This window comes from Aotus nancymaae, unplaced genomic scaffold (genome assembly GCF_030222135.1).
Source record: "Aotus nancymaae isolate 86718 unplaced genomic scaffold, 86718_ANA_hifiasm-v0.15.2.pri h1tg000138l, whole genome shotgun sequence".
NCBI lineage: Eukaryota > Metazoa > Chordata > Mammalia > Primates > Aotidae > Aotus > Aotus nancymaae.
Window position 1 is genome coordinate 137,239 of NW_026988553.1, and position 20,625 is coordinate 157,863.

A 20,625-nucleotide genomic window follows, 5' to 3' on the forward strand; every position below is an offset into this window, starting at 1 on the left:
TGGACCTACTTTTCTGGTCATTAGGAAGTTACAATTGTAAAGCTAGGAGAACAGAGCACATTTTTATTTAATGCCTTGTTAACTTCATTAAAACTTAAATATTTAGACATACAGCACATGGCCCTTTATTTTTCTCTTGCCCTGGGCCCCACAAATGTTAGAGTGGCTATGGACTCAGGAGTAAGCTCTTGTTTCACCAGCCAGCCTGTCCTGCCATTCTAACTTCCTCTTTGGCTCCATGGTATTTGGAGAATATTTTTTATGACTTTTCTCTGAGCGGGTGGCAGTGGGGGCAGAATGAAGGGCAGTCTTTAGAATCAAGAGGGCTCTTGGAAACCATTTGCTTCACTTTCATATGCACTCTGACTCCAAGATTGCATAGATGAGAAAAACTGAAATCTGTTCTCTATAACTGCATGCTACTACCTTAGCCAGGAGCCACATGTGGCTAGTTAACTCTAAGTTTAAATTAATTAATAATTAAATACAATCAAAATCTCACTTCCTCAGTTGTACTACTCACATTTCAAGTGTTCAATAGCCACAGGCAGCTAGTGCCTGCCATATTGGAGATAGAGAGCACTTCCATCATCAGAGAAAGTTGGAGAGTGCTGGGTTAGAAATCAGGCCTAAGTCCTCCTGAGAGTGCTACAGGTATAGGCTATCTCTCAGCTGTCTCTGAAAAATCATTACCAGAAATGAGCAACATGCCTTTTATTCAAATTTGAGCATAAACTGATGTTTACTTTTTCCAAACATGAGAAAAATTGAGCTAGTGAAAAATGGCAATGTATCTGAGAACTTTAGACACAAAAGTAAAAGACTAGGGTAAGAACCAGTTTCTTTACCCTCGCCATCAAAGTTTCACAGTGATTTGATTTTGGATCCTATACAAGATACTAAATTATAAAAGGATATATCCCATAATTCTTACAGAGTACTGAAGATATACAATTCATTTTCTGGGAATTAATTTCTCCAGATGGCCTTCTTAATATATCTCTATGTCAAATAGGGTATTACACTGTGATCAAAAGAGGGAACCGATGCTGTGATGCTTTTGCTACTCCTCTTTTTGGCATGGTCCCAGGTAAGGTTACTAAAAACTTCTGCCTAAACCCACAGTCCCACACAAGATGGGGATCTAGGACAAAGCATTTTGTCACACATCACACACAGCTAAATGAAAGCTGCTGAGCCCCAAAGGGCATTTGGTCCCCTAAGGGAGTCTCCCTCTCCAGAACAGAGCATTAAATATTCTTGGCTGGAAGTCGCGTGGCCCTACTAAGCTCTCATAGAAATTATTTACTATCATTTTCATTCCTGAAAATATCTTCAAAAATATGAAATTCTAAAAACTTAGAGCTGAAAATGCTTCTAGAAGTCACATACCAAAGTCTGGAGAGTCAAGGCTATTTGTTCACATTGAATAGCATGAAGAATAGAGATCAGGTCTTTTAAACTTGAGCTCAGTTGTCCATTTACATATTGGTGAGAGGAAAAGAAGCAGCTGGAAAATAAATGGCCAGGAGGGTAAGTAGAGAGTCAAAAGAGTATGTTGTCATGTCAGCAAAGAGAAGAGAGTGTTTCAAAAAGGGAATGGTTAATCTTATATATGGTGGAGATGTCAAGGAAGATGACCGATGGAAAATATTCATTGAATTCAGCAACATAGAGGTTTTTTTTCTCCAAAATGGAGTCTTACTCTGTCACCCAGACTAGAAGAGGTGGCTTTTGAGTGACCTTGAGAAAGGCAGTTTCAAGAGAGTGGTGGAGATGAAATCCAGGTTATAGTAGCCTGAAGAGTGAAGAGGGCTACCATTTATAGATGATACACTGAGCACTCAGGTTTATCTTTAAGCCCTATTGAGATGCCACTAAAAATCATAAAAGGGAAAAAGTGTAAATCAAGGAACACAAAGAGAACATGAGATAGTCTCACAGTATAGAGATTTCAGTGACTGTTTATAGGGCATAATGCAGATGAAAGAGTGGTAACTGACAAATAGAAATGAAAGGAGCTGTCTGCTGGAGTATACAAAGAAGGTGCTATTGAGGAGGGAGCCAGCTTTGTGGATGACCTCTACAGACAATTAAGATTTGGAGATCCAGAGGACAAGAGAGAGATGGGATGCTGAAAAAAATCGAGAAAGAAATGGTTTGAAGTCTCTACATAGTGCAGTTGGACCATGCACTCCAGAATATAATGGATTGAAGACTTCCAATTCTAGGAATGGGGCAAGCTAGGTTAGCCAGACCAGCTCATCTGCTGAAAACAACCAGAGAAGTTAGACAAAATATATATTTTAAAAATCTTAAAAGCATAAAAGATCTGAAACAGAGAATGAATTACAAGTCTGAAATCTAAGGAAACATAACTCACAAAGTTTCGTGGAATAAAACATTTGCTTTGAGGGTATCCTGGCAAACTTGAACTTAGGATTTGACAGCCTCATGGGGTAAAGGGTTCAGAAGCCAAAGGCTGGAGGGAAGAGTCTAATAGGAGATCTTCCCTCATAATACACTGGGACCCCAAAATAAAGCTATAACCTCAAGGTAAAGGTAAAATAAAAGTAAATCTGCCCCCTCCAACATGACTGCAAGATCCAGAGGACCTGTTGATTGACTCAGCAGTAAAAAATCTTCCAACAAAGAAAAGTCTAGGACCAAAAGCCTTCAATGGGGAATGCCAACAAACATTTAAAGAAGAATGAACACCAATCCTCCTCAAACTCTTCTAAAACATTGAAGAGGATAGAATTCTTCTAAACTCATCCTATGAGGCCAGGATTACACTTATAACCAAACCAAAGAAAAACACTGCAAGAAAATAAAACTATAAGCCAATATCCTTTATGAACATTGATGCCAAAATGATAAACACAACACTAGCAAACCAAACTCAATGGCACATTAAAATGATTACACACCATGACCAAGTGGGATTTATTATTAGAATGCAAGGATGGGTCAACACACAAAAATCAATCAGTAGAATATTCGTTAACAGAATGAAGCAAAAAACCCACATGGTCATCTCAATTGATGCAGAAAGAAACATTTGGAAAATTGACAACCCTGCGATGATAAAAAAACAAAAACAACAACAAATAAAAAAACAACCACTCCACAAACTATTAATAAGAACAGAAGGAAAATACCTCAACATAATAACAGCCATATGTAAATGGAGTTTCTACCTTTGCATCTTCCTCATTTTTCTCTTCCCCATTTTTCTCTTGCTGCCACCATGTAAGAAGTGGCTTTTCATTGGCAACAAAAGCCAAAATAGACAAATGGGACCTAATCAAACTCCACAGCTTCTGCACGGCAAAAGAAACAGTCATTAGAGTGAATTGGCAACCAACAGAATGGGAAAAACTTTTTGCAGTTTACCCATCTGACAAAGGGCTGATATCCAGAATTTACAAAGAACTAAAACAAATTTACAAGAAAAAAACAAATAAGCCCATTCAAAAGTGGGCAAAGGATATGAACAGACACTTTACAAAAGAAGACATACATGAGGCCAACAAGCATATGAAAAAATGCTCATCATCACTGGTCATTAGAGAAATGCAAATCAAAACTACATTGAGATACCATCTCACGCCAGTTAGAATGGCGATCATGAAAAAATCTGGAGACAACAGATGCTGGAGAGGATGTGGAGAAATAGGAACACTTTTACACTGTTGGTGGGAGTGTTAATTAGTTCAACCATTGTGGAAGACAGTGTGGCGATTCCTCAAGAACCTAGAAATAGAAATTCCATTTGATCCAGCAATCCCATTACTGAGTATATATCCAAAGGATTATAATCATTCTACTACAAGGACACATGCACACGAATGTTCATTGCAGCACAGTTTACAATAGCAAAGACCTGGAACCAACCCAAATGCCCATCGATGATAGACTGGACAGGGAAAATGTGGCACATATACACCATGGAATATTATGCAGCCATCAAAGACAATGAGTTCGTGTCCTTTGTAGGGACGTGGATGAACCTGGAAACCATCATTCTCAGCAAACTGACACAAGAACAGAAAACCAAACACCGCATGTTCTCACTCATAGGCAGGTGTTGAACAATGAGAACACATGGACACAGGGAGGGGAGCACTACACACTGGGGTCTGTTGGGGGGAAATAGGGGAGGGACAGCAGGGGGTGGGGAGGTGGGGAGGGATAGCATGGGGAGAAATGACAGGTATAGATGATGGGGAGGAAGGCAGCAAATCACACTGCCATGTGTGTACCTATGCAACAATCTTGCATGTTCTTCACATGTACCCCATAACCTAAAATGCAATAAAAAAAAAAAAGAAGTGGCTTTCACCTCCCACCATGATTCTGAGGCCTCCCCAGCCATGTGGAACTTTAAGTCTAATTAAACCTCTTTTTCTTTCCAGTCTCGGATAGGTCTTTATCAGCAACAAAACGAACTAATACACACAGTGAGAACAGAAAGCAGACAGTGAGAAGCATACTGGTCACATAATGCAATTTTGACTAGAAAGTGGAACTTAATTATGAACTATCTGTTTCAGAGAGGATAGAAGCACCAGAACTTCTAGCCAATTGTCAGCAGGCAATTATCTCAGGATGCAGGAGAGGAGGGGGCTTTTTTTTTTTTTAATTATTGAAATAAAGAGTTAAGCTTATCATTGTATTGTAGAGTTCTTTGGTATAAGCCAAATTATACTTTACTTTAATGAGTATCATTGATGCAGGCATATTTTTATATAAGTAGTAAGTTATCTTCTTATTATTTTTTTTTGAAGAAAGAAAGAAAGAGAAAGAGAAAGGGGGAGAGAGAACAGGAGTCTTGCTCTATTGCCCAGGCTGGAATGCAATCTAAAAATAGGTAATAAAAACCTCTTTTGTGCCGATAATTGTGCTTAACAGCGAAGACAGGAAGGAATAAGGGAAGAAAATAACAAACAAACAGCCAACCAATATTTCATTTAAGTCTGTGAAATGCTATGCAAATGCTGAAGAGTGATTTACTGCCAATTATGTGGTCACTTTCAAAATAGGTGTAATGTGATACTGAGAAAAATGTATGTTCTGTGGACCTGGGGTGAAGAATTCTATAAATATTCACTGAATTTACTTGTTCCAGGTCTGAGTTCTAATCATAGATGTCCCTGTTAATTTTCTATCTCGTTGATCTGTCAAATATTAACAATGTGGTGTCAAAGTCTCCCGCTATTATTGTGCAGGAGCCCAAGTCTCTTTATAAGTCATTAAGAACTTGTCTTATGTATCTGGGTGTTCCTATATTGGGTGCATATATATTTATGATCATTGACTCCTGTTGTTGCATTGATCCTCTTACCATTATGTAATGTCCTTCTTTGTTTCTTTTAGTCTTTGTTACTATTAAAGTCTATTTTGTCAGACACGAAAGTTACAACTCCTGTTTTTTTTTTTTAATCTCCATTTGATTGGTGAGTCTTCCTCCAATCCTTTATTTTGAGTCTTTGTGTGTCCTTGCTTATGAGATGGATCTGGATACAGCGTACCGATGGGTTTTGACTTTTTATTCAATTTGCCTGTCTGTGTCTTTGATTGGGGCATTTAATCCATTTAAATTTAGGATTAATATTGATATTTGTGAGTTTAATATTGTCATTTAATGCTATCTGGCTATTTTTCCCATTAGTTGATATAGATTCTTCATTATGGAGATACTCTTTACCTTTTGGTGACTTTTTGGGATGACTGATACTGGTTGTTCCTTTCTGTTTGTAGTGCTTCTTTCAGAAGTTCTTGTAAAGCAGGCCTGGTGGTGATGAAATCTCTGAGTGCTTGCTTGTTCGTGAAAAATTTTATTTTTCCTTCATTTATGAAGCTTAGTTTGGCTGGATATGAGATTCTGGGTTGAAAATTCGTTTCTTTGAGGATATTGAATATTGACCCCCACTCTTTTCTAGTTTGTAAGGTTTCTGCTGAGAGATCTGCTCTGAGTCTGATAGGCTTCCCTTTATGGGTAACCTGACTTTTCTCTCTAGCTGCCCTTAGAATTTTCTCCTTTATTTCAACCCTGGTGAATCTAACGATTATGTGTCTTGGGGTTGCTCTACTTGAGGAATATCTTTGTGGTGTTCTCTATATTACCTGGAGTTAAGTATTGTCCTGCCTTACTATGTTAGGAAAGTTTTCCTGAATAATATCCTGAAGAATATTTTCCGGCTTGGATTCATTCTCTTCATGACATTCAGGTACACCTATCAAATGTAGATTAGGTCTTTTCACATAGTCCCATATTTCTTGGAGACTTTGCTCATTCCTTTTTACTCTTTCTTCTCTAATCTTGTTTTCTCCTTTCATTTCATTAAGTTGGTCTTTGACCTCTCATATCCTTTCTTCTGCTTGATCAATTCGACTGCTAAAACCTGTGCATACTTCACGGAGTTCTCATATTGTATTCTTCAGTTCCATTAATTCACTTATATTCCTCTCTAAATTGCCTATTCTTGTTAGGATTTCGTCAAACCTTTTTTCAAGGTTCTTAGTTTCTTTACATTGGGCTAGAACATGTTCTTTTAACTCACAGAAGTTTCTTATTATCCACGTTCTGAAACCTAATTCTGTTAATGGAACGCACTCGTTCTCCATCAGGCCTTGTTCCCTTGTTGATGAGGAACTGTGATCCCCTGTAGAGGGAGAGGCATTCTGATTTTGGGTACTCTCAGCCTTTTTATGCTGGTTTCTTCCCATCATTGTGAATTTATGCACCTGTCATCTTTGTAATTCCCGACTTTCAAATTAGGTCTCTGAGTGGCCATCCAACTTGTTGATTCCCAGCACTGGAATCTGAGCAACCCACTGCACCAGCTAAAACAGCGGCGTTAAGATTCATGGTGCTTTTCTACCTGGGAATCTCCAGTCTGGCTTCCTTCTTGAGTCCCTTTTTCAAGCAGCTGAATAGGCGACTCTGCCTTCCCGGAGCTCCAAACGTCAACCAAAAGGGGACCCAGTCCCGTTTACTCTGCACCGGGAACCGCCATGCTGGGGCGCCAGCAAAACCACTGCGCTGGCCACAAGAGTTGCACTTGTGACCCCTGGGGCTCATCCACTGGGAATCTCCTGGTCCGTGAGCAACAAAAATTCATCTGAAAGTGTGGCGTCCTCTCGATCTCTGTGCTTTCACTGGGAGCTACAGTCCTGAGCTGCTAGTCATCAGCCATCTTGGATCTCTCTCTCTGGGGTCTTCTTTTTGACACCCACTTCATCAGATGCTCCTCAGATCAGAGCCTTGCAGGTCATGCCAGAGGGGAGCCTCAGAAAGTGTTTTGGTGTTTGTTTCAAATGGGGGCTCATTGTGGGCCCTGTGTCACTGGAATTACAATATCTGTTCAATGTAATTCCCTGGGCCTTTAAGTCTTACAAATTGGCACTGTCCCTTACAAATAAGGGAAGCCTTGGAGTCTTTTTGACACAGGCTAGTGTGGGATTGTTTCCTTATTTGCATCCACTTACAGAAAGTTCCAATGATTTCTTTTGGTGATTCTACAGCCAAATGAATGGTCCTAGGAGTGTGTTTTATTGCAATTTGTCCTTTTGCTTCTTTAATATTCCAGACAGACACATCTCCCCCTTGGGCCCTTCATGTACTTTCCTCTCCATTCCAGTAAAACCTGACTTGAGGAGGTGGTGCCTGTGCATACAATTCCCCACCTTTCACTCATTGGCCTCCCTCTGACTGGAATGGATACAGATGTAATATAAGAGAGTTCTGACCCTCTGGCTTAGGTGACAAAGCTATTTCAATAAAATTATACTTTTTTTCTGACTGTTCATGTGTTATAACATCATGTGAAAATGGCTAGACAGATGTTCTCTGCATTTAGAGGTAGCTTTATGATGTTCAGACTCTGAAGATATGTTACATGGAATATACAAAATTGATTTGGAAGAGTCCTGGGAAGGACCCCCAAAAGCTAAGTCTTCCAGGGCAGCTGAAATTGAGGTTCTAAGAGAGACCCACCATACCTATGAGATGGCATAGATACAAAACACACAGTGGTTTCAAATATAACCCCAAATCAAAACAGAATGTACATTCCTCAAATGCCAGGGGTCAATTTGCAGTCAAACTTCTACTTACAGGGGCAATTCTACAGTACTGTACTACTTAGGCAAACAGGAGACAGGTATGTATTTAAGGATGGGTTATGAATCTCCTGAGCAAACAGAGGAGGCTGGCTAAAGCAAGTAGGAAATATGCCAAACCAGTATCCACCAGAGGCAGATGGCAAGTTGATAGCCAGAATTGAGCCCCTCCAATCTTGAATCAATAGTTCCTGCTCCCCAGAGTTGACTGAACCCCTTCTTAGGGGAAAGGGGTGAAAGAGAGAAAATCCCATTACCTACCAATGCCAAGTCCTCATATTTGACTCACTTAGGGTCAGTCACAGGTGGCTCACAGCCATAGAGCTGCCAGATAAAATACAGGGCACCTGGCTAAATTTAAATTTCTGATAAACAGTGGATAATTTTGAGTATAAGTATGTTCAAATATGGCATGGAATATACTTGTACTAAGAGTATACTTAGGATTCAAATTTAATTGAGCATCCTGTATTTTTTGATAAATAGGCAACCCTACTCAGGCAAGCCCTCAGAATTAGTCTGGCAACAGGAAAGTGGCCATAGTCAGGCCTCTGGTCACCCTATTTTCAGGGAGCTGGGCAGGTTATTATCAGACATCAGGCTGGGAATCCCATCACGAGGACTGTGATACAGGGTAGGATTTAGTCTGAGGGTAAAAGCAAGATCTTATATACTAGAACAAGTTTATAAAGTCCCAGCAGGGACTAGTATGTAAACTCTCAGGAGCAAACTTGGCAGGAGTCACAGACCTAGATGTCCTGAAATTACTGAGGGCTAGGGGCAGGGCTGAGTTAAGAGCAGGATTTCTCTAAAAGGGATCCCTGGGCTGCTTGCATGAGATACTTGGGAAACATGCAGATTCTAGGGCCCCATCCAGACCTGCCAAGGTCTTCTCCCTAAGGAAAGGCCTAGAAAGTTGCAGTTTCCTAAGCACTCCTGGCTGCTCTGTCATGAACTAAATTTGAGACCCAATGCTCTAGAGCCAGGAATCAGGTGTGGCCTGCAAATAAGTCATGAGGCACAGTGGTTAAAGCATAGACTCTGGAGCCAGACTGCCCAAGTTAGACTTCTGGTTCTACCACTTAATATCTGTGTAACTTTATTATCTAAGTTACTTAAACTTTCTGGGCCTCAGTTTCTTCATCTGTAAAGCAGGCATAATAATAGTGCCTATTTCATAGGGCTATTGTGAAGCTTAAATGGGATATATCAGCAAAGCACTCAGAACAGTCTGGCATCTAGGAAGCACACATTCATACGTGTTAGCCGTTATTAGGAGCTGAGTGGACCCACAGGGTCCTCATAAAGAGGACTGATTTGGGCCTTGATGGGTACCCATGGCCTATGTCCTGCAGTAGAGTGGGCAGAAGCAGAACTTACAGAGCAAGTGGAGGAGGGCTTGTTGCATGAGAAGTCATGAGGATGATTAATAAAAGGGACAGTCATTGAATACACAGGTGATCATCCTTGGCTAGAATGAGAAACTAAGACAATGGATATTGTTCATTAAGCTCTAATTAGCAGATAAATTGTACAAGGGGAAGAGAGTCCAAGTGTTACTACAAGTAATTAATGTATTTCTTCTCTCCCTGGTCACCCTTTGATTTGAATCACCTAACCTGTAGTCTTTATCAGACACTAAGATCCTGGAAATACTGGCTGCTAATTATTTTGGTGAGCCCCTGATTTCACTAAAGGAAATGGATGTGTCCTGCTCTCTCTAATGACTCAGGCACAGGGAGAAGATAAAGTGGTTCTAACCATGATGAATTAAGCCTGGAAGACTTGGAGAGGACAATCATTCTTTCTGTTCATTTAACAAATGTGAATGATGTCTCCAAGTTGGTAAAGAAAATGTGACCAGACGCAGTCTGATTAAGAAAAAATTAGTACCTGTCCCAAACTGCTCTTGAGTTGGCTGATGTCATGGCATGGCTGGTTCACAGTTCCAATGCCTTGATCCCTGCCTAAATCTCTACTTAGTTCCTTTGAAGATTCAGCCTTACCATTGGAGTCCTGGCCCCACATTTGACTTGGAACCAGAACTCCCTTAGCCTGGACTGGCCTCACGCTCCATTGAAACCCATATTCTCCTGCCTGAGCTCTCCCAGCCACCTATGCACTTGGGATCTCATGTATTTCTAGGCCAGCCATCCTTCCTACTTTCATACTGAACCGATGTCAAGGAATTTGATTGTTCTTTCTTGTGGAAAAGATACAAACTGTATCAGTGAAGCATCTTGGGGGTGGGGGTGGGGAACAGTGAAAAGGCAAGTCATTCTGTATGTCCCTTTCCATGACACACTCACAGGGGCTTGGGATGCTGGTGAGTGCCCATTGGTTGGCTTCTGCCAGGAATTGGGGCCTGGGTGTGCTGGGTGCAGAGTCTCCTGATATCACAGAGAGCCCCTGTTTTCAATAGAAGTGCAACAGAGTAGAGTCTAGACAGAGTATCAGAAACTTTCAGGATAATAATCATGATAATAGCTAGTGGTTTTCAAAATGCCTACTCTGTTCTGTGTAGTGTGCTATGTGCTTACAGGCATTATCTCACTTAACTTTCCTATCAACCCTACGATGAGGCACTATGATTATCTGCATTTTATAGTGAAGTAACTGAGCCACAGAGAGGCTAAGTAACTTGCCCAAGGTCCCATATCTGACTAGTGGTAAGGCTGGGTTCTGTGCTTGCTTTTATTTTCAAGAATTGAGTCAAATGTAAGTCCCCCTTCATTAAGCTGCTGGGATGGGAGCAGCAGGAGGGGCAGGGCCTGGATGGGTGAAGCAGCCAACAGGCTCCTGTGTAACTTCCTATGAAGAGGTAGATATCTCCAAATGTGTGGAAACAAATTGAGAATGTTCTGCTTGTGTTCCAACTGAAAGACATTTTCATTCTTATTGGGTTTGCATCAAATTCTCATTTTGCTAGTCTTATACGTTAGAGTATCAACCAATGGTACCATGTAGCTTTAACAAATGATCTAGTAGCTTCAGAGAAGCATTGGCCAGAGAAAGTTGGAGTGCTTGGGACAGGCCTTGGCTGACTGTCCAGATCTACCTGGGGGAGAGGGGAGGTGTGAGCTGGCACTAAGAGACCCTCTGCCTGTCTAACTTGGGCCAAGGCTGCTTGGGACTAAAAGAGAACCCAAAATATTCATAGCAGCATTATTCACAATAGTCAAAAAGTGGAAAGAACTCAAGCATCCACCAATGGATGGGTAAATGAAATGTGGTGTATCTATACAATGGAATATTATTCAGCCACAAAAAGGAATGAAGTACTGACCCATCCTACTACATTGATGAACCTGAAAACCTTATGCTAAGGGAAAAAAGCGAGATCCAAAGGTCACATATTAAGAGATTCTGTTTTTGTGAAATGTCCAGAATAGGCAAGTCCATAGAGAATGAAAGCAGATTCATAGTTTCTAGGAGCTGGGAGGTTACATAGATTATGGAGTGACTACTGATTAGTATGAGGGTTCTTTTTGGTGTGTTGAAAATGTTCTGAAATTAGATAGTGATGATGATTGCACAACTTTGTGTATATACAAAAAACTACTGAATTCTACACTTTAAAGGGTGAATATTATGGTATATGAGGTATATGAATTGCATCCCAAAGAAAACAAACAAACAAAAACCAGAGCAACAGCAACAAAAAAGAGAACACAGAGTCCACACTATTAAGTTCCAGAGCAAAACACTGTCTTATGAAGTTGTGCTGTGGAAGAAAGATCTTAAGCTGAGAGGGAACCCAGCCTGGATTTAAGCCTTGGCATGACCTTGGACAAGTTATTTCGCCTCTCTGGGCCTCAGTTTTCCCATCTATTTAATGACATTGTTATGAAAAAACATTTTCCTAATGAACTTTTGAAAACGATATTATGCTTATTAAAAACTGGGCTCACTAGTTACAGCAAGAAATTATTATAGTGCTGGAGGGTTAAACAGAGAGCTTAGAACGTTTGATGAAAGGTAACCTTCCATCATTGCCGCTGCAAATCAGAGAACTGAAGATACAGGCAGTACCCTCATGTGCGCAGAAGGATTACTCATTCCTGAGCAGAAACTACTCACTTGTCGTCTGTCATTCCTCAGGGAATGTCCCAGGTTTCCTCTATTTGGATTGGATATCTTAATAGCTTTTAAATCTCAAATAAAGGGTTTCTGTGCACTCCAGTTATTTAGGGCTTCCTAAGAGGTCTTTTACAAAGAGATTTAATTAAAAATCCATTGGAATCTTAAACCTTGCACACTACACTCTATCCAATAAAGGACTCCCCCTTAACTATTCCAAAGTAATTGAACTTACTGCACATGAGACTTGTTTTGCCTTTGCAAACAGGGACTGATTCTCTCCCTCATATGTATCCTTACAACTGATTCAATATCTGGTTTTCTTAGTACTGGGGCAATGTTCAGAATCTTTATTAAGACAAGTTCATAAAAATAAGAAAATTAATTTAACTAGATACATAATTCTGTACCCCTATATTACTAAAATATTCACATTTTCCTCTTGTCTAGTATTGAAAACCCAAGTCCCACCAGGTCATGGTCAAGTAGTGTTCAAGCAGGGGCAGGGGCCGGGGGTCAGCTCACCCTCTCTCTCCTGCCTACTCCTCAATCCCAGGGCTGTTCAGACCACATCCATGGGGAATTATCTGGGGCCCTAGGGTCACCTCATCTCAGAAATGCAGCACAATGGAGTATAGCAATGCCTGCTAAGGGTTTGCAAGCGCTCCTCACAGGCTTGTTTGGGGCGGGGGAGTCATGTCTTAAGTCACTAGAATGCTTGTTTCCTTTTTCTCCCTCAAATGTATTTTGTTTGCTTATTTGACTTCAAAATCGCTCCTTCCCACAAGTGAAGGGATTCAAACTCTCGGGGAACCAGCAAGAACAGACTGATGTGCATCCTACAAAATCTTCTACTATGCGGACGGGCTTTTGACTGCCGGCCTCTTACCACGGGGAAAAATGCGAGAGCGCGCGGCCGGAGTTCCAGCAAGCGAGGAACAGTGAGATAATGAATGTGAAAAGCCTCCAGGCTGGAGATTGTAATTCGCACCCGATTCAGTTCAAGGAGGCGAAAGCCGCAGGATTGTGGAGGGTGCTTCATTTTCAAACAAGGGGACACATTCCCACTTTAGGCTTTTTAGCTAAAGACAGTGTGTGCAATCTTGGTTTTCAACAGTGTCTGTTTTTCTTTTTTTTCGTTAAAGGGTTTAATGTTGAAGTTCGTCGCGGAGCCGGCCCCTAGCACCCTGCCTTGTCCGTACCCCCACCCACCCCGGGGCAAGAGGGCGGCTGTGTCCAGACGATGGCGCTCCTGGCCAGTGCAACCCCCTGTCCCCTACTGTGGCAAGAAGACTAGTCTGGAACAAGTTTCAAGGTGTTTACTGAGATTTTGGAAGGCTTCTCGACCGTAGCCGTAACTTTTAGTAGGCGGCAAAAATCCATTCCCATGACCAAGGGCATTTTTGTTGTTGAAGGAACGAGTGTCAGAATCGCGCCCCTTTAGTTTTGCCCAAATATTCGAATTTTCCGTGGTCCCTGTGTGGCGAGATCCTGGGAGCACCGCCGGGTAACCGTGACGCACGGGAACAGAGATCCGCGTTGTGGACGGCGGGGTCGGGGTCGGGGGTGGGTGCGGCCTCATAGGGATGAGGTCGAAACGAGAACTCCAGAAGGGGATGGGAAAGTCGAAAGACCGAGATGACTCCTGACTGAGGCAGGAGTCGCCGGTCAGCCAGCGGCTTCTTTGCTTTGCCTCCTGACACCTCCGCACCTTTCCCACAGCTGCAGCGCAGCTCCCTCAGCCTGCCTGACTGCCCCGTATCGCTCAGTAGAGCGCACCCCGAGAGGGGAGCGGAGTGAGAGCCTCTCGTCCTGGGTTTCCTCGAGAAGAGGGGGCCCAAGAAAAGAGCTTTATTGCCTGTTTTACTTTTTCCCAAAGCGTCCCGTGGGTCCCGCCGCTGGGCTGCCCGCAGCTGGGAAGGAGACGAGCTCCCGCTCCCGTTCGCCCCAAAGCTGAGGACCGAGTGGCCGCTGCTGCCTTCCCTGGGTCCCAGGGTGCAGACCCGCTCCCTGCTTCCAGAGCTGGGCGCAGAGTACATCTCTTTATGGAGAGTGCAAGACCTGGACCGGAATAAACGGCTCCTCGCGGCTGCCGCTAAGGGAGCCAAGCGGCTCCTGGCGAGAACAGGAGCTGGGATAACTTCCCTAGGGATTACGGACCCAGATTGGGGGTGGGAGCTCCCAGCAGTAGTCCCCAGTTCCCCGCGGGGCACAGAAGGCTCTAGACAGGCAAGGGCATGGGGTGTGGGATGGATCTCACAAGGATACGGCAGAGGCAAGCATCTAGGTTTCGAGGGGCCACCGGCTGTCCCCCACATCCTGCTGGGGGCTGCGGACTGGCTTGGGCTGAAACCGGATCCTTTGAAAGACCCCTCGATCCCGCTAGCTCTGCAATCTACGTCTCTTTGCCAGGTGTTTGCACTACAGGAGGGAGGGAGAAGAACTTGCTAGAAAGGAATGCGCAGCGGCTGGTGGGGAGGGGTAGGTGGACTCCGAGCTAGTAACGATGCTTGCGAGGTACCTGGGAGATTGAAAGGCAGGGAGGGCTGGCTAGAGGGGAAGCACTTACAAGGCAGTCGGAAGCAAGACGACACCTCAATGTGGATTTGTCCAAAAATAGAGGGTGGCCAAGGCGGGGGTGTTCAGGGAACTCTGATTGGTCGGGGGGAGGGATTTGGGGTGGGGCTGGCAGCCTCTTGAGGCTTTAAAAGCTCATCGGAGAGGGGCAGGATGCTGTCATTTGCTTTCTGACTCTCAGAGAGGGAGGCACGCTTTCCTGGGGCTCCTGGTGACAGAGCAGGTGTTCGCTGTCTGGACTCAGCTGCTGATCCTGAGCCTGCTGGGAGATCTTAACGATCTCCAGCAGCAACATGGGGCCTACCCTAGCGGTTCCCACCCCATATGGCTGTATTGGCTGTAAGCTACCCCAGCCAGACTACCCACCGGCTCTAATCATCTTTATGTTCTGCGCGATGGTTATCACCATTGTCGTAGACCTAATTGGAAACTCCATGGTCATTTTGGCTGTGACGAAGAACAAGAAGCTCCGGAATTCTGGTAAGCCACCCTTTCTTCTCCCTACCCAGTGTGCAGCGACTTGCAACCCCTAGGGCGTTAGTTTTTGAGCACCCTGAATAGAGAATCTATGGATAGTGCCCTCACATTGAACATCCCTGCTCCCAAATTCCCAGAAAGCCTGGGGGGTGGGTGGTATTCTGGCTGGGCCCTCTAAACGTAGAGGTTCTCAAGGCCAAGAGAGCTCAGAGAATTAGCTTTGGGCGTCCAAGTGCAAAGCGTTCCCGTGGTGCGCGGCAGCCCGAGGATCCCTGTTCCGTCCGGGCCTGATGCGGACGGAGCCAGAACCCGAGAGGGAGAGTCAGGTGGGCTGCTCGGGCACAGCAAGCCTAGCCGAACGCAGCAAGGGCTTCCGCGCTGAGGCAACGCAGACCGAACTGACGCGGAGGGAGCAGTGGGGCTGCGACCTGCTCCGTGAAAGTTAAGTTGGCGGCGGCCGCGGCGGCGCTTACCAGAGCGCAACGCAGTGGCTTCTCCCTAGCCCGGCCAAGACCCCGCTCGCGGCACCTCTGGGGCTCCAGAGCGGCTCCCGGGCAGATCCCGGGCGGCAGAGCACAGACCCCCGCGCTGGAGAATCGAGCAGGGAGGTCTGAGCCCGCCGGAGCCGAGCTCCGTCCGCCTGTCCCAGGGCGCGCGGCAGAGAGAGGCGAGCGGCGGGTCGGGCACAGCAGGCGGTGGCAGCGACGGCGGCGGCAGCGGAGATCCCGAGGTCCGTAAGCGGGGAACCGGGGGTCGCAGGGCGGGCAGGCGGAGAGGCTTGGGAGCTGAGCGTTGCTGAAGGTGGAGGGATAGAAGGCGGTAAAACCGAGTAGGGATTGGCGCGAGGGCGACGGGAGTGCTCTGAAGGGGAGATGGGGGCCTCAGAGAGGATGCAAAGGGCTCGGGTCTAGGAACCGCTAGCAGGACTTCCCCCGCTGCCAGCCACTGCCGAGGGGGAGGGTGCCGGGGGCCGGGGGCCGGGGGCGGGCGGCGAGCAGGGCTGGAGGGAAGCATGGGAGGAGGCCCAGCGCTGTGACCTGTGCTGGGGGGTGGGGGCGGCAGAAATAGCAAAGCCGCTAGTCTGGTTTACAGGTTGGGCGGGAGAGGGCTCTGGAGGGGAGAAGGGGCGAAGGGGCCCGAACTCCTTGTTCAGGCTGGGGGAGGAAGGGGCGGCGCCTGGAATTTCCTCCGCCCGGGTCTCAATCGGCTGGGGCGAGGAGTTGGGACCGAAAGGGGTCCGAGAGGGTGGGGAGACAACTGGATTCTCACTGGTGGGAATGGAGGCGGCCGGAGTCTGTGGGATTACTTTGCTTGGGCAAGGACTCAGGAACACCGAACAAGTTTCAAAACGCACTCACTGGCACACAGTCATTAAAAGTTTTCTTCCAAAGTCCGGTGGGTGTCTCCGATTTCTTCTTCGTCTCCCGGAGTCGCGGGGCGACACACTAGGACTTCACCTTCACCCTCGCGGTGCGTCCCGAGGTGCAGACCCACGGAGTCCCTGGGGGGACCTGCAAAGCCCATTTCTTTCTTTTACGTTTCTTCTTCTTTTCTTGCTGTTTCTCCTCCTTCCTTCCGCCTATAATTCAAATAAAGCCTTTTATGGTTGTTGTGGTTTTATTTTTAAGGCTTTTCCCCTTCTCTTTTTCGATGCACTTCCCTGAATTCATTACTTTGAGGGAAAACCCTAGAAAGAACTTCTTCAGTAGAAAGTGCTGAGGCCGAGTCTTGACAGCGCTGGTGGAAGGAGGCAGAAGGATCCATACCTTTGCCCTTTTCAAAAGCGCTCATTTTCTCCTAGTCCAAGACGAAGCGCAATATTTTGCCAAACAATGCTAATTAGCAACGAGGTGTTTCCAAAGAAAGAGGACTCTGCGCCCGCACTTGGCCTCTTCCTTCTCCTTTTTCTGAAAGGTTTTACAAAAAAGTCCCCACCTCAGCCCTACAAGACCTGAGTGGGGGCGATTCTTCTTCGCTATCCTGTTTAATTCCTGCAGGCTCCAGTAAAGTTCAGTGCCTGGGGCCGGGAGCCCTGTGAAGGGCGCTGGATGTGCCAGTGCTCGGCTCTGCGCGTGGACGGGACGTGAAACTGAAACGGGCACTTCTGCAAATTTGCAGGAATTTTTCTCCCATCACCGCCCTCCTTCCCCCACCACCTCGCGCCACCCTCCTCTCTCACCACTTCTTTGGTCTCAGACTAAATTTTACAGGGCTTCCCTGCTTCCCCTCAATTTTCGCTCTTACGTTACCTCTGGAACGGTAAGTATTTGACTTGGCAAGGTTTTAGATTACTGCTTGATCCGTTCGGAAAAGACTGTTTAAGAAGATGGTCTTTAATGCTTTTTCTCAGAATCTTCTCTCTAGTAATGTGTTCGTTACAAATGCAATGCTAGACTTTAGGAGGGAGATGGCTAATTTATCTTTTTCTAATTACGTTACTATGTTTTTTTTTGTTTGTTTTTGTTTTTTGTGTTTTTTTAGTTTGAGGCTTCCCTCCAGTGTCTGTCCTTGTTCCCCACTCTCCAGCCTCCTTCCTAAGGACAGGTCCCTCTAGCTCACCTCTACTCCCCTCCTCCTTCTCCCTCCTCCTCACCTCCAGTGAGGGAAGCGTTTGCTTTTTGTTTTTCTCTAAGATGGTGGCAGCATCGTCCTGTCTGAGTGTGAAGGCTCCTGGTAGGGCTTTTGTGCTCACTGCTGTCTGTCTTATGTTCGCTTCTTTCTCATAGCAGAGATGACGTTGTTCTGAAAGGAAAAAAGGTGGGCAAAGTTCAGGTCTCCCAAACCTGGCCGCTCATCAGAGCCATGTAGGACCTGCTTGTAAATAAAAATAAAAACACAGCTGCATTTCTTTAAAAGATTTCCAGAATTCAAAATGGTCATAATGCAGCTGGCCTTCCCCTGCACCTTAAATGTGTAGATTTCTGTACTTAAGCCATTTATTCTTCTCTGTCTTTCCCCTTTCTCCCTCCTTGTTATGTTTTTCAGGCAACATGTTTGTGGTCAGTCTCTCTGCGGCTGATATGCTGGTGGCCATCTACCCATACCCTTTGATGCTGCATGCCATGTCCATTGGGGGTTGGGATCTAAGCCAGTTACAGTGCCAGATGGTCGGGTTCATCACAGGGCTGAGTGTGGTTGGCTCCATCTTCAACATCGTGGCAATCGCCATCAACCGTTACTGCTACATCTGCCACAGCCTCCAGTACGAGCGGATCTTCAGTGTGCGCAATACCTGCATCTACCTGGTTGTCACCTGGATCATGACCATCCTGGCTGTCCTGCCCAACATGTACATTGGCACCATCGAGTACGACCCTCGCACCTACACCTGCATCTTCAACTATCTGAACAACCCTGTCTTCGCCATTACCATCGTCTGCATCCACTTTGTCCTCCCTCTCCTCATCGTGGGTTTCTGCTACGTGAGGATCTGGACCAAAGTCCTGGCGGCCCGTGACCCTGCCGGGCAGAATCCTGACAACCAACTTGCTGAGGTTCGCAATTTTCTAACCATGTTTGTGATCTTCCTCCTCTTTGCAGTGTGCTGGTGCCCTATCAATGTGCTCACTGTCTTGGTGGCTGTCAGTCCGAAGGAGATGGCAGGCAAGATCCCGAACTGGCTTTATCTTGCAGCCTACTTCATAGCCTACTTCAATAGCTGCCTCAACGCTGTGATCTATGGGGTCCTCAATGAAAATTTCCGAAGAGAATACTGGACCATCTTCCATGCTTTGCGGCACCCTATCCTATTCTTCTCTGGCCTCATCACTGATATTCGTGAGATGCAGGAGGCCCGTGCCCTGGCCCGTGCCCGTGCCCGTGCTCGTGACCAAGCCCGTGAACAAGCGCTTGAACAAGACAGTCCCCATGCCTGTCCTGCTGTGGAGGAAACTCCGATGAATGTCCGGAATGTTCCACTACCTGGTGATGCTGCAGCTGGCCACCCCGACCGTGTCTCTGGCCACCCTAAGCCCCATTCCAGATCCTCCTCTGCCTATCGCAAATCTGCCTCTACCCACCACAAAACTGTCTTTAGCTACTCCAAGGCTGCCTCTGGCCACCTCATGCATGTCTCTGGCCACTCCAAGCCTGCCTCTGGTTACCCCAAGTCTGCCACTGTCTACCCTAAGCCTGCCTCTGTCCATTTCAAGCCTGCCTGTGTACATTTCAAGGGTGACTCTGTCCATTTCAAGGCTGACTCTGTTCATTTCAAACCTGCTTCCAGCCACCCTAAGCCCATCACTGGTTACTGTGTCTCTGCTGGCAGCCACTCCAAGTCTGCCTTCAGTGCTGCCACCAGCCATCCTAAACCTACCACTGTCCACATCAAGCCTGCTTCCAGCCATGCTCAGCCCACTGCTGCTGACTACCCCAAGCCTGCCACCACCAGCCACCCTGAGCCCACTGCTGCTGACCACCCTGAGCTCTCTGCCTCCCACTGCCCCGAGATCCCTTCCATTGCCCACCCTGAGTCCGATGACAGTGACCTCCCTGAGTCAGCCTCTAGCCCTGCCACTGGGCCCACCAAGACTGCTGTCAGCCAGCTGGAGCCTGACACCATTGCTGACATTCCTGACACTACTGTAGTCACCACTGCTACTAATGATTACCATGATGTTGTGGTTATTGATGTTGAAGATGATTCAGATGAAATGGCTGTGTGAAAAATGCTCTCGTGGGTGGCCAGGCAGTGGTCTCCTTTCCAGTTTGTTTTGCATATGTAATCCAAAGCGAGATACCTTACTGCATCTACACACAGACACTGACAGATAGGTATGGTGTAAGCTACGTCCACCTATCAGGCATACTCCTCCTTTACTTAATGCACTCTACAAAAGTGTGTGTATGTGAGTGTGTGTGTGCTTGCTATTTTGGAGACCTTAATTTCCCTTAAATTTGACATCTGCTGTTCCAAGCCTCCCTTTCCTTCTATGGTCAACCTTCAGCCCTCAGTGATCCCTGAAATTTTACTTCGATTTTTACCCATTCCTGTGTCCCTCCTCCCCTTTCCTCATTTCCTCTGCTGTGTTCCTGCTTTCTTCTCCCATTCCCCAAGGGGGTTGGGAGAGGGCTGCATGCGCAAAGGTAAAGGTGTGTTGTGGTGAAGGCTTCCGTTAATATGACTACACAGCTTTATGTTCTTAAATGTGTGACTCTATATTGGACTTTTAACAGCAGTCAGAAAAGTGGTTGTGATCAAGTACAAGTACTGGAAAGTTTCTTTCCTGAATTTCAGTACAACATATGACCCATATTTGAAGAATAAAATTTGATGAGCTCTTATTAAAATGCATTTTTTATGCCTGTGAGATCAATGGCAAAAGGAAAGATATGGGCACACCAAATTATTTCTATTTTGTGAAA

At 45.6% G+C, this 20,625-nt stretch overlaps 2 protein-coding genes across 2 annotated transcripts; one reads left to right on the top strand and one right to left on the bottom strand.

Moving 5' to 3' along the window:
• Positions 1–13,534: 13,534 nt before the first annotated feature.
• LOC110569067 (uncharacterized) lies at positions 13,535–16,193 on the bottom strand. The gene is made up of 3 exons (XM_021674606.2): positions 15,735–16,193; positions 15,151–15,231; positions 13,535–14,628 (listed from the first exon to the last, which is right to left on the bottom strand). Exon 3 carries the CDS (start codon positions 14,523–14,525, stop codon positions 13,632–13,634), a length of 894 nt encoding a protein of 297 aa, XP_021530281.1. The 5' UTR covers positions 14,526–14,628; positions 15,151–15,231; positions 15,735–16,193; the 3' UTR covers positions 13,535–13,631.
• Positions 14,940–19,953, top strand: GPR50 (G protein-coupled receptor 50). The gene is made up of 2 exons (XM_012477313.2): positions 14,940–15,264; positions 18,247–19,953. Exons 1-2 carry the CDS (start codon positions 15,078–15,080, stop codon positions 19,923–19,925), a joined length of 1,866 nt encoding a protein of 621 aa, XP_012332736.1. The 5' UTR covers positions 14,940–15,077; the 3' UTR covers positions 19,926–19,953.
• Positions 19,954–20,625: the final 672 nt, after the last annotated feature.

Bases quoted from the DNA above. Each gene is read 5' to 3' on its own strand.
- LOC110569067 (XM_021674606.2), bottom strand. From the start codon at position 14,525: ATGTGGGGGACAGCCGGTGGCCCCTCGAAACCTAGATGCTTGCCTCTG.
- GPR50 (XM_012477313.2), top strand. From the start codon at position 15,078: ATGGGGCCTACCCTAGCGGTTCCCACCCCATATGGCTGTATTGGCTGT. The intron at 15,265-18,246 runs GTAAGCCACCCT...TATGTTTTTCAG, and splicing joins CAAGAAGCTCCGGAATTCTG to GCAACATGTTTGTGGTCAGT.